Source organism: Gopherus evgoodei, chromosome 11, assembly GCF_007399415.2.
Source record: "Gopherus evgoodei ecotype Sinaloan lineage chromosome 11, rGopEvg1_v1.p, whole genome shotgun sequence".
NCBI lineage: Eukaryota > Metazoa > Chordata > Testudines > Testudinidae > Gopherus > Gopherus evgoodei.
Genome location: NC_044332.1, coordinates 31,316,717 through 31,330,727, shown reverse-complemented (window position 1 = coordinate 31,330,727; position 14,011 = coordinate 31,316,717). Strand labels below are relative to the sequence as shown.

The window sequence follows — 14,011 nt, the reverse complement described above, 5'->3', positions numbered from 1 at the left end:
TTTTTTTTTTTAACTGTGACGTAAATTTGCTGCTGTCAGTCTGCGGGGGAGCAGGCAGTAGGGCTGACCTCAGTGTGTTTACTTCAAGGTCAATCTAAGTGGTCTCAAGTCTGCACTAGATTTTCATTTTGTAGTTGTTTTATTTGTACTGCAGAGAAACCAAAGTGTCCATTGTGCTAGGTGCTGTTCAGATTCATAGTAGGAGAGAGAGTCTGTCCCAAAGAGCTTACAATTTAAGTTTAAAACAAGACAAGATGAAGCATCAAACAAAATGGAGAGAATGGGCAGGAGTTAACAGTGGAAGTGTTGTCACCTCTCTTCTTTAGTCAGAAATCTCATGGTATTTTGGTATTAAAGCCCCAGGTACTACAGTCAGTTGATGGTTATGTGAAAATCTCAGCTTTCATTTTAAAAACAAGCAAAAGTTTCTAGCCTGTGGACAAAAGCATAACAAAATCGAACTCTGAGGCCCCCAAACCAGAAAACAAATAAAAAGAAGCCCCAATTAATTATTTTTAAAATCTCATGATTTTTAAGACCATATCATGATTTTTGAGGACATGAACAATTTTATGTATTTATGTATTTATTTATTTGCTTGGGGTCGGCAACATTATGGTTAGAGAGACATGCTCACTGAGATGGATTTACAGTAATTTTCTCATCACTGGTTTAACAAAATTCAGAAATAAATAGTACAAAATATTGTCCAACAAAATGTCTTACATTGGTTTGAGCATGTGAATTCTTGTACCCAAAGTTTCATAAGTTTAGTAAACACTTATTGATTTTCAGTTTTGCACACTTAAGACTCTAGGCCTAATTTACTTTCTGTGAATACTCTCATGAAACATTAACTTTTGGCACAATTTAAAAAAAAGCTGCTAAGGAGAAGCTATTGCAGTGCATATATTTCTCACTTGTTGATACATGTAGGTGAAATGTTTTTGCCTTGCTCGAGGAGGAGACAGTTCTTTTTTTCTCTTTGTCTAAACCCTGCTTATGAAATATGATGATTTTGTTTAGTAATTGAGCTTCTTTGTAAGGCTTAGTTAACAAAAATTTAATCTCTCATGTCAAACATTTGTGCTTTAATACTGTATGTTGAACACTTCTGAGCATGTTCAGAAGAACAAAAGGTATCATTTTCTGTGTTTGTGGAATATACCCAAACTACTATGCTTAAATCTCTCCTCCCACTCCAATAGCGAGTTGCCAGATTCCCTAGGCTTTGTCTACACTACACAGTTTTTAGTGACATGGCTGTGTCACTACAGCTGTGCCACTAAAAGTTGTGCAGTGTAGCCACTGTTTGTTGTCTCTCCTGCCGACAAAAAGAGCAGTGTTTGCATTTGCATTGTCAGCAAGAGAGTGCTGACAACTTGCTGTTCACACTGGGACTTGTGGCAAAACTTTTGTCTTTCAGGGTTTTGCTGTTATAACACCTCTGAAAGACAAAAGTTTTGTCATTCAATTGCCAGTGTAGACATAACCCTGTACAAGGTGGATACCTTTCTAGAAGCTTAGGGTGGAATTTTTCAAAAGCACTGAGTGCTTGATTTCAGTGGGAGCACAGTCATGCAGGGGGCTTTGGAAAATTCAGCTGTTAACCTATAACTCAGTTCAGTCAAGTCCTAGATCAGGGGTCGGCAATCTAGGCAACACTTGTGCTCTTACAGTAATTCAGCATTCTGCCTATGCTTCTTACATGTTTGGTAAATAGTCACATATCCCATAGATATATAAGCACATAAAAAAAATTACTTCTATCAAAGCTATTTCTGCCCTCAGATATTGTTGGTTTCAGCTTGCTTTTTATCTCTGTTTGTATTAGTATTTTCTCTAAAGATCACTCGGTGCTCATGAAATAATGCTGTGTTTTTAATTTTCTTTGCAGGCGACAGAAATTTTGCACCTAATGATCCACTGGAGTTTAAGTCTCACCAGTGGTTTGGAGCATCTGTGAGGTCTAAAAATGATAAAATTCTGGTAAGTCTTGCCTGTAATGTTTTTCTGCAGGAAAATACTGCAATAGAAGGATTGTGACAATTCAGAATTAAACTTAGCTTTGCCATCCAATTTGAGTTTCTCATTAGGAGTTTATTGGCTGGCTTTTCTGCTATGGAAAGTCCTAGTATAATTCATGAATTAGTGGATGTTGAAGTTATTTCTGAAAAATTCCTCTAAAGCCCTTCCCTCTTTTATGAGAGTTGTACACAGCCTTCTATCAACGAATGCACATTTCTAAAAATACAAGTGGACTTTTCTTTCTCTAAGGTTGTTACAACTGCCCATTGTGTAGGTAGTGTGATGTACTTCTACTAAAAGCAGTGCTTTTGGATCATTTTTCCTTGGGCATGCAGTAGAACAGTGGTGCAAAGATCCATCCGACCTGTTCAGGCATTCTGAAGAGAGACCTGTTTTATAGACTGTCATGTCTTTTCCTCAGGCCTGTGCCCCCTTGTATCACTGGAGAACTGAAGTGAAACAGGAGAGAGAGCCTGTAGGAACTTGTTACCTTCATGATGGATCTAAGGCTGTTGAATACGCTCCCTGCAGATCGAGTATGTATAGAAGGTTTTGTTGTTTAATTTAGTAATTTCAATTTCTCTTCTGTTACACCAATTTTATGTATATTTGTGTGGAGTAAGAAGAGAATCTGTTTTGTGCCTTCCCTCTTTTTCCATGGTCAGGTTGGCATTTATTCTTGTGGCAGTTGGGGAAGAGCCTGACTCAAAGCCCCAGGTCTGGGCACGCCTGAACTTTTGAGGTGTTCAGGATTTTCATTCAGATTTCACAGATGTTGGTATCTCTCTCTCACCACCATCCCCACCTCCACCCGCACCCCACCCTTTTCCATACAGTGGATCAAACTAAGACCATGGATCCAAATATCCCTGAATTTTGGAAAATCCAGATATGAATTTAAGAGCTCATTGGTAATTGTTGTGGCATCCAAAATGAGCCTACTTTTCTTCGGAGATGTGGATGTTTTTCTGTTGCAACCCCCAATGCATGAATTTCTGAATCTGGAATTATTGTCATCATATTAATGCTCCAGTTGATGCTCCTTTTAACTGTTTGAAATGTGCCAGAGCAGATTAAAGTTTCTGCCAGTGAACTACTGAAGACGAGAATACCTAGGGTACTGCAACATATTATGAGTACAAAGTGCCCTGCACAGAACAGTCCCACTTCTGTGCAGCTTAGCTGTGTCAAATAACAGCAACTAGGATAAATTTAGGGTAAAATTTTCAAAAGCAGACTCTGATTTTTGGTGCCTTCATGTTGTTTGTACTCAATTTCAGATATCCTGGGCCTATTTGTTTGAAAGTGCTCAGCACCCACAAGCCCTGGTCATAGCAGTGGGGGCTGCAGCGGCTCACACCTCTGAAATCAGACCCAAGATGTCTCAACTTGAGCACCCAGAATAAGAGATTACTGTTTAAATTTGTTACCCTATTTCTTTAACCTCCTTTTGAATCACGACACTGACTGAGAAATTCTGCAGAACAGCAGGAAGTGCATTCCATAGTCATCCAACATAAAAGGAGCATAAATGTCTATGTCTTAAACTTAACAAATATTCAACTACTCACACAGTTATAAATAAGGGCCTGTCACATTACTGCCCTAGAGCTGTATATACAGGGGATTAACTCAGTCATAAAATCTCTCTCTGGGCTGAATCCTAGCATGGGAAGTCTCTGCCTGGAATGCTTTTCTCTTGTTCTTCAGACAACCCTTGAAATACATTATAGTTATAGATTTCTGGGGTTTTTTGCATAGAAAGAGAAAAATATGTTCCTTTTTCCAGATACTTTACATCTGTTTTTCCCCAATACCTTTGGAATTTAACTCAGCAGGAATATGGCGTTACCATTTACTTCTATTCGGATAGGCCTGGAACTAATCCTAAAGTTATTTGATCCTGTGTTGAAGAACAGGAAGAAATATCTGCCTTGCCATATTAGAACAAACTATTGAAGCACCTAGCTTGGTATCTGACCTCTGGCTTTGACCTCTGCTTCAGAGAAAGGGACAAAAATCTCCCTCACACAAAACCAAAATCACCTGACGTTCAAGTTCACCCAATCCAGGCTTTGGCCATCCACGGATGTTTGAGCAGAATGGGTCAATGTAATTATAACCATTTTACCATTCCCTGTCACAGTTTAATTTATCACTCTCTCCCCATCTCTTTTCTGTAGCAATTATTGATGCTGATGGACAGGGATTTTGTCAAGGAGGCTTTAGCATTGATTTTACAAAGGTATGTGATGCTCATTGGATGTAGCTTGTTTTCATAAGTCAGCAGACAAATTACAGCAGTTCCAACCAGTACCTGATGTAGGCATGTATCTATTTTTTAAAATAAAGATCCATCATTCCTGAAAGTAAAACTTTATTAAACTAATCTAAATGTTTGGAACAAGCCATTATTATGAGCCCTGATCCTGCAAGGTGCTTAGCACCTGAGCTCTGAAAGATCATGCTCTACATAAGTACCCTGCATTTCCAGCTTCTGTCAATGGTACCTGAGTATTTGTTTTATCTTTGCTGTCACTGGTCCTTAGGTCAAATGAAACTAATAAAATTACAAGATTACTGTAGACATTTAACCATATACTGGTCTCTTCAAGTCACTAAGTCGGTTCTCTTCCAGGAATGACTTGCTCTGAAAGTGACAGTGTAACCCCCACCCTTAATAACTCCATTAGTAGACTCTGCTTTTAGACCCAAATCACTGCTTCTTCTTGAGCCTTGGCTCCAAATTTTCTGTATCTTCTTGCTCTTGTTCTCTTACTTATGTTTTCTTTCTTTATGTATGTAGGTTGCTGTATGAAAATGTGTTTTTCATACAGTCTCTTAATTTTCTTTTTTTGTTTTGATTTCTTTTAAAATCCAAACATAGGAAAAAAATGTTTACAAAGCGCAGCATCACATAAAAAAAGGACTTGATTCATCAACACGTGTAAGCACACAAATAGTCCCAATGACTTAAATGGGACTGCTTGTGCTTAAAGTTACAAACATGTTTTGCTGGATCATAGCATACCAAGTACAGGAAAAGCTGTGTTATCTGGCACTTTGCAAACCAGAAAGCTCTATAATCTTTACCTTTTGGGAGGGGTTGTGGGGCGTGGGCTCTAGGAGGGGGTGCGGGAGAGGGCTCAGGGCAGTGGGTGGAGGTGTGGAAGAGGTTTCAGGGTGCTGGATCTGGGCAGCACTCACCTTGGGCAGCTCTCTACAAGTGCTGACATGTCCGAAGAGACGCAGCGAGTGGCTCTGTGCACTGCCTTCGCCCGTAGGTGCAGCCCCCACAGCTCCCATTGGCCGAGGTTAATGCTCCTAGGTGGAGGAATGGCCACAGGGGCTCTGTGCACTGCCCCCACCCTGCCCTGAATGCTGACTCTGCGGCTCCCATTGGCCAGGGACTGCAGCCAATGGGAGCTGTGGGAGCGGTGCCTGGAGGCGGAGGCAACATGCAGAGCTGCTTGGCCGCACCTCTCTGGACATGTCACCAATTTTGTGGAGCTGCCCGAGGTGAGAGCCATCCAGATCTGGCACCCTGAAACCCCGCCCATGCCCAGCCCTGAGCCCCCTCCTGTACCCAAACTCCCTTTCTCTTAGTTAACCGGAATTTTTGACTTAACCGTCAACCCCCATTCCACAACATGCTGGATAACAAAGCTTTTGCTGTAATATACACAAAGATCGAAACCAAGACTACTTTGTGTACAATATTTCTGTAGTTGATTAAGAAAAAGTCTGTATGCCTCCACAGAAACCAGTCATATGACAGACTCCTAGCAAAATGTCATACAGTTTTGTTCTGACTATATTCTATTGTCTTAAAATTATGTCTGTAGGAGTCTCAGCTAAAATGACATGAATCATTCAGTTCAGAGTTTAAAAAGAAGAGGCAGGGTGGGGGAAGGAGCATAGAGGTGGGAAAATAAATTGATCAAAAGCAAATGCTGATTTGCTTCAGTAGTGTTAAACCTAATAAAATTTTAGAAGATCACCACCTTTTTAATTTTCCTTTTTGTTTTTTGATTCTCTTTTAGTAGGTCTGTGTAATCTCAAATCATAATTAAAAAAATCTATTTAAAAAGTATAACGCATGGCTGGGTTGCTACAGCAACTTTACAGTACAAGAAAACTGTCTGCCCCTAGAATTACCATATATTTTATTATTGTTTATTATTTTTCAGATGTATGGTAATGAGGGATCTTATTTTTTTATTTAATTCTTTCTAGGGAGACCGGGTACTTCTTGGAGGACCTGGAAGCTTCTACTGGCAAGGTGAGACAAATCACTTATGTGACACAAAATGCTGATATCTTTGATTTTTCACCCCCACTCCACCTATCTTGACTCCTCCATAAATGCCAATATCTCAGTGAATGAGACACTAGAAATATATTTTTTTAATCCCCTTAAAACATTTACTGAATATTTGAGGCAGCTTTAAAAGACTTCTTTGCACTGATTATTAACTAAATAGCCATACAAATGTTCTCTTAAATATATAAAGTGTGTGTGTTTGTTCCTAAAGGCAAATACTTTGTTCAAGCCCAATGAGGTTACCTCGGGGAATATTTTGCCCGTTCACCCAAAATCTTAAAAGCAAGGAAACGTAAAGTTAAGCCAGAGGTCTTTCCTGTATCTTATAACGCAGACATCAAATTATTCACCGTCAATGAGACACGCTACAGGCCCCACAAAGAGAAGTACATTCCATTTCCTTTGGATACAGAGATACGTTACATTCTCCACATGCATCTGCCTTGCGCTGTAACACAAACCTTACCTCTGACTTCACAGTTTCCACAAGAACTTTTCATTTATCTTCTCCTAGAGGGAAGGCCTTCAACTGACCATTGCACATCCACGGTCTGTGGGTGTGTCTACACTGCAGTCGTGGAAGAGCCCTCTCGGCCTGGCAGACAGATGCTCACTAGCTATGCTCAAACGAATGTGCTAAAAATAGCAGTGTGGACACCATGGCATGGGCTAGCCACCTGAGTACAGACTCAAGGGGTCAGTTGGGCTTGTACTTGGGCAGCTAGTCTGTGCAGCAACGTCCACACTGCTATTTTTAGCACGATAGCTCAAGCAGCATAGACAGCCTGTGAATACAAAAGCCGATTGACTTGCTGCCACCACCCCAGTGAGCAACTGCCAAATGTAGTTGCCCACGTTGCACGTACATAACATAGTTTCTGTATTAGTGCAGACCCTGAATAAAGAAGCGTGATTAAAAATGTGTTACAGATGCAACTGATGCTCATCAAATTGAGTTTGTAATGTATATTTGTTTTGTTAGCTTCTTGAAAAATTGTTATCTCTTACATAAAACTTGAAAGGAAAAAAAATTCTAAATGTAACAGTAATTTAAAAATAAAATAATGCACCTTAACTTGCAGTTTCATAATTTCCTACAATTCTTTTAAGCTAAATTCTGAAATGCCACTAAAAGACGCACAGTATAGCCGCTGTTTGTCGGCAGGAGGGTGCTCTCTCACCGACAAAAAACACCTGACAAAACGCTGTTCAGACCGGTCCTTTTAATCGGTAAAATTTTTGTCATTTGGGAGGTGTTTTTTTTCACTCCCCTAAGCGGCAAAAGTTTTAACAACAAAGTCCACTGTAGACAAAGCCTAAGTCTTTGCTGTATCGTCGTCTACATTTTTATTTTCATACCTCCCGATGGCTACTGTTGTTATTGGATAATGGAGGTTTAGAATCCAAACATTCTCTGATTAAGTCCCATTCTTCACAGTTAAAGTCACCAGAGCAATTATCTATTTTAATGGGTTTTTTTTCCGCAGGTCAACTCATTTCTGATCGAGTGGCAGAAATTGTGTCTAAATACAATTCCAAAGTCTACAGTATAAAGTATGATGACCAGTTAGCAACACGGTCTGCTAGTGCTGCTTTTGATGACAGCTACTTGGGTAGGTCGTTTTGAGGGGGGAAAAAAGGGATATTTGTATCAATATTGCAGCAAGACTCATTGAATTTGATCCTGCACCCACTGCAAAAGACCCAATAACTTTTATTGACTTCATTGATTTCAACAGGAGCAGGTTTGAACCCTTACTGAATGTTAATGTTGATAAAGATAGCAGTTGATAAGAGTGTTTCTACCTGCTAAATGCCTATCCATTTAGGATTGTGTGCATCCATCCTGTCTCTCTCATATGGAGAGTGACTCATGGTCAGTCTGGAGCTCTTGGACATGTTATCTAATCCATGTATATTTGCTTTGCATTTGCTTTTTATATGGTGTCAGAGATTTGTCACTTTCTCAGTGACTCTGTATGACCCTTGGGGGGGAAAAATGTGTGACCAGAAATCTATGTCAGTGAGATTACTTACTATTCTGTAATCTCTGCCCTTCAAAAAAGAAGTGTTTTAAGTCAGCAGCTGATGTAACATGGCACAGAAAATCCCCTAGTTCTTAAGTCCTTTATTACTTTAAAATTGTGAAAGTAAAGGAACAAGCCCTGTTTTGCCTTTACAGGGCAGTCTAATGTACACCAGTCTGGCATGGAATCAGACTTGCCTGTTCAAATCACACCAGTTTCCAAGGTAATTCAAAATTCAACTTTCCCTGAGAGGTCTTAAAGGAGAATAAAAGATCAAAAAAAAGTGTAGAAGTGGACCCTGCTAATATGGGAACAGGGGTCAATCTCAGTGACCTATTTCCCCACCCTTACATAAACCTAGATAAGAAAATGCTGGAGATTACTTTAAAATGCTGAAACATTTGAAACCTACTTACTAGTTTAAATTCATGCTTAGAGCAGTCCTCTTTCTAGATAAAAAAAATATTTTGGTCAGGAACAAGTGAAAGTCTGCTTTCCAGTATTGCACCAATTCATCAATATGTCACAGTCACTTGAGACCTCATTTCATTTTTGTCAACACAATGGGTGCCGTTAACTTTTCTTGGCCCTGAGCCAAAGCCCAGAGAAGCCAGTGGGAGTCTTTCCATTGACTTTACTAGGCTTTCAATCAGGCCTTACATCACTATATGTAATTCTATATGGAGATTTACATCCACACCCATCCCCTCACACATCTTGTATTTACTTTAGAAATACAGCAGTTGGAAGTAGCCTTTGGATTCTGTGAACCAAAATGAAAATGTTTGTTGATGGAATAACAAATAAGTGTTCTCCAGGAGAGGTTAAGGAAGTAATCATTTAACTTTATCTTGGTCTTGCTTAGACAAAAGAAAGGAAAGGAAAAATGTTCCTAGGGAACATGGAGTAAAATTCCTGAGAGAGAATAGTTTTAGGGTGTTCCTTGGGTGAGTGTGTGGAATTCTTATGGATACCAATGTGAGGTCTGTATTCCAAGAAATAGTGGGTGTATATCCATCTTATCGCATGTGCAAAATGGAGGACCAGGAAACTCTTTAAGAGAAGGCTGTTTGGGAAACATTTTAATTTTGTTCACGTGTACATTATTTAAAAGAATTGTCCCTTCTAAAAATATTCCCCTGTCTGGACCTGAATATGTTCATAATTTAATACTGTAACGAATTAATATCGATGCTCTTGCTACAGTTCCTGGAAGTTCTCAAAAAATACTGTGCCTTAAACTTCCAAGTAAAACCCTTATCTGAAGGAAGAAACTGTTCTTCCTCACTAAAATAAATTGAACCAAAGCATGTTGGAGTCTGTCAGATCTGACAGTTTAAGTAGGGTCTGTACTTGTGTGGATGTGTGACCTTCAAAAAAAACAAAAAACGGTATTGTGTTGCAAAAAGTGACTTTGTAATACTATTTCCTCTGAAGCTGTACTGGACTAATGGCCCAGTGTAATGGTTGGGAGAATGGGGAATATGTACTCCTGAATGATGAGATTAATATAGAGGTCCTGAATTTTTGTGGTCATTTAAGAATCCCAGGTGTCTTTTCACAAAAGCAGAAGTGCCAGTAATGATGTCTTAGTAAAATTCCTGTTTTCTTTCCTGAAGGTCTTGTGAGTAGACATGAGGCCCAGGAGCCAAGCACTTTTGTCTAACTGTGTGCACTTCATTATGCATCTGTTCGTTTTTTCCTATCGTAAAATTGGTATTGTGATTGGGCTTTTTTGTATTAAGTAGTTAGCAAAGAGCTTTAAGATTATTTTACCATCACCGTCTGAAATTACACAGAACAAGTCATTGTCTGCTCTCTCAGTTGAATTATGATGTGACCTCCCCTCATCCACCAGAAAAAATCAGGCTAAATATTATCTCAAGTAGAAGCTCTCTCTATATTAGACATTATTCAAAATTCTTTTACAAAACCTGAGTCAAGATTCAGCTGCTGAGTCCAGAACTAGGATCGGTCTGTTACTGTTCCTGATATGCCCTTTTTCAACATAACAGGTAAATCCTCATTTGCTTTTGATCACCACCAAATTTCATTGCCATAAATTCATCAAAGGATTCCATTACAGAGAAACTTGGATTGCAGCATATAAATCCTTTCAGATGCAGACCCAAACATGTCAGTTCTGGACCATCTCTAGGTTCTATATGTTTGTTTGAACCTAGCCATTCCAGTTTCAAACTGGTGGATCCCCATTTGGCAAAACAAACCTGACCATTTGGGCATGGTTCCTACTGAAATTGAGGCGTCTCATAGCAGACTGTAACTATTTTTAGGTGGGTAGTATAGTTATCCAATGTATATGCTGTTTGGAATAGCTATTTATCTTACTGTCTTTTGAGATCATTCAGTAGGATGTGCAAGCAAAGTGGATCATATAGGAAATGTTGAGAAATTACATGTAAAGCAAAAATGAATAAGCTTCATATAGTGACTTATCACTTTTTTGTTATTGTTGTTCAGGTTATTCGGTGGCTGTTGGAGAGTTCAGTGGTGATGGCATAGAAGGTACAGCCTTGTTCTTGTTTTGTTGGTATTTAAAAATGTGTTCAGCAGGAAGCAGACTTGAAGTAATATTCAAACAGACACAAACCCACATGTACATGGATGCATACACAGTATAGTACATCACATTCTAGGAACGAGCAAAAGGTTCAGGCAAATTAAGATCTATCTTGAGCCATTGTTCTTTGCTCAACTGGAATCTGAACATTACCAAGTTGTCTTCTCTTATGTTTCAGACTTTGTATCTGGGGTTCCAAGAGCAGCAAGAACGCTGGGCATGGTAGGAAACTTGAAATGTTAAATTTGAAAAACTAATGTTAAATGTTATTGTAGTGTATAGTGACGTTACTAGCTCATTTCTTTTTCCTATGCAGGTGTCTATTTACAATGGGAAAAATATGTCATCCTTGTACAATTTTACTGGAGAACAGGTATATAGTTTTGCTTTATACCAATGAGGTGGAGGTAGGGGTGCAGGATAGAAAAATTCTTCAGAATGACAGAACATAGGCATGAAGTCCATGCTCTAGGAGATGTATTTTGTTAGCTCATATGTCTCCATATCTTTAGTAATCTGTGGATGTGTTCCATGAATTCCCTTTCTTGTGCTGATGTTACTTAAAAACAGTCTTAGCGCAGAAACCCCTTTAGAAACCTGTGAGAGTCATTGGAGTGGAGTTGTGTTAGGGCTGCTTGGTGTTGTAATTCAATTTAGTCTGTTAAGAATTAAAAAAGAGGATAGACCACTGGATTCTACTAGTTGTGGGGAAGGAGTCATCAATTCTCTTTATCCAGTTGTAGAAACAGACCAGTTTACTGAGGGAGTAGGGGAAAGGAATGAAAAAACTATTGGTAGCCCCTAATGAAATTCATGTACCAAATATTTTGGAGAAGGGCAAAAATGACACTCATTGAAGTATTTGGATCAAATGTAAAACTGCTGCTGTTTTCCAGATGGCTGCCTATTTTGGATATTCTGTAGCTGCCACTGATATTAATGGGGATAAGTAAGTGCCTTTTTTTTCTTAGTAGTTTGTGGAACCAGTTGTGTGTGTCTCAAAATTAATTTCCTAGAACAAAATTAGCAATATTTCCTATTACATTTATTTCTCGCTCCTTTATGGCTTTTTTACTTCATTTTATTATGGTTTCCCTGCACAACACACTTTATTTTGAGCATTCAACATGCTTTTTTTTTTTTTTTTTTAAAGTTGCCATACGTCATTTACACTGTCTAAATAGGAAATGCATGCTTTAGATGCTGGTAGATGTATGCTTTCTTCATCACTACATTTCTTTAAATTACAAGTGAAACATAAAGATAGATATGAAACATTCATCTTAACCATAACTGTACAATTCTGGGTGACAATGGGTAATGGGAACACGTGAAGCTGGAGTTTCTTGCGGTGGTTGAAAGACTGTGTATTTTTTTATACAGTTACACAGATTTGTTTATTGGAGCTCCTCTCTTTATGGAGCGTGGTTCTGATGGCAAACTTCAAGAGGTGGGTCAGGTCTCCATATGCCTACAACAAGCTTCTGGAGGCTTTCAGATCATAAAGCTGAATGGGTTTGAGATCTTTGCGAGATTCAGCAGTTCTATTGCACCTCTGGGGGACCTGGACCAGGATGGCTTCAATGGTAGGACCTCATATTTTATGAATTATTAAATTCATAATGTAATCTGAATTCTGAAAACAAACAGATTAGGTTGTTGGAGACCAAGGTCTAGTCTCCCTTCGATGCATATATGCTACTCTCAAGAATGCTAACAGGAGTTACGTGTGTGCATCACACAGAGACTATACCAATTAAACTACAGCAATGACTATTTTAAGCTGTTAGATCAGTCAGTGAACTTCTTTGTGAATGATAAGTACTTTGATCAAATACGTCATTCCAATCATGAGTTGGAAAGGCATCTCTGGTGAAATTTTGAGGTTTCCCTTTTATAAAAGCCAATCCTTCCCCCAAAGTGTTATGATAGCAAATACAACCTCAACAAAGGATATTTCATGAAGGATTAATACATTAGGGATTGTAGCTGATCTTCTAGCCTTTCATTTGGTCCATAGGAAATGTCATAGTTCCAAAATAGTCATGCTACAAAACAGAACAAGAAATGCAAACTAGATCTAAAGAACAATATTAAAGGTGATATCTGTCAAGGAGATTATTCTCATGCATGAGAGGCAAAAATTTGATTTCAGGCCCAGTATTAGTCTGTATATGTTACAACTTCTTTTCATAGGAGAAAACAGTTTTAATGTTCAGCTTTTAAAGAAATGTGTTTTACTGCTCAAAATAGTCTATGCCAGTGGTTTCAACAAAAGTGAATATTTGGACTTTTAGTTGTTAGTAGCATGGAATCCTTGTGCAGAGGCAACATCTCAGCAGCCATTCAAGTACAAGTTTAATAACACATTAGTAAGATCAAGGCTAATAATAGTCTTGCAAAATGCTGATCATCAGACTAGATAACACAAGTGGTCTTTGCTACTCTGTTATGCTTTTCTGCTCAGGTTATTTTAATCAGACTTAATTCATTTGTTGGAAAGGTAACTGAACAAAATCTTCACCTCTTTAAAGTGAATTCATTTTCTAGTATTTAATCATTACTATGTCTTTTCCCTAAGCTCTACTATTCCACTCTGTAACAGGGTCATTTGGTTAACATGCTTTCCATCCCAGGATGGTACAGTACCATTGTCTCTGCTCCTTTCATCAGCTCAATGCAGATGAGTCCTAATGCCCATAAGACAACAGTACTATATTTGAGAGTTTCTTCTCATTATGCGGCTTTATATAAATGTACAGGGGGTAATGTTATAACATCTGCTACGTGTTTCAGATTTTAATACTTTGATTAGAATCATACAGTATCAGGGTTGGAAGGGACCTCAGGAGGTCATCTAGTCCAAGCCCCTGCTCAAAGCAGGACCAGTCCCCAGAAAGATTTTTACCCCTGTTCCCTAAATGGCCCCCTCAAGGATTGAACTCACAACCCTGGGTTTAGCAGGCCAATGCTCAAACCACTGAGCTATCCCTCCCCATGGTATTCTTAAATCAGCATGTGCACTGCATACCAATGGTAGTCTTGAATCAG

The 14,011-nt window shown here is 38.8% G+C and overlaps 1 protein-coding gene across 1 annotated transcript in view; it reads left to right on the top strand.

The window, feature by feature from the left end:
- ITGAV (integrin subunit alpha V) overlaps positions 1-14,011 on the top strand; it is a 75,761-nt gene that overhangs the window by 30,945 nt on the left and 30,805 nt on the right. The window contains exons 3-12 of the mRNA XM_030579687.1: positions 1,898-1,989; positions 2,450-2,564; positions 4,212-4,273; positions 6,265-6,310; positions 7,840-7,965; positions 10,861-10,905; positions 11,139-11,182; positions 11,277-11,333; positions 11,857-11,909; positions 12,344-12,546. Of these exons, the coding sequence (XP_030435547.1) occupies positions 1,898-1,989; positions 2,450-2,564; positions 4,212-4,273; positions 6,265-6,310; positions 7,840-7,965; positions 10,861-10,905; positions 11,139-11,182; positions 11,277-11,333; positions 11,857-11,909; positions 12,344-12,546 (843 nt within the window). The remainder of the gene's footprint in view (positions 1-1,897; positions 1,990-2,449; positions 2,565-4,211; positions 4,274-6,264; positions 6,311-7,839; positions 7,966-10,860; positions 10,906-11,138; positions 11,183-11,276; positions 11,334-11,856; positions 11,910-12,343; positions 12,547-14,011) is intronic.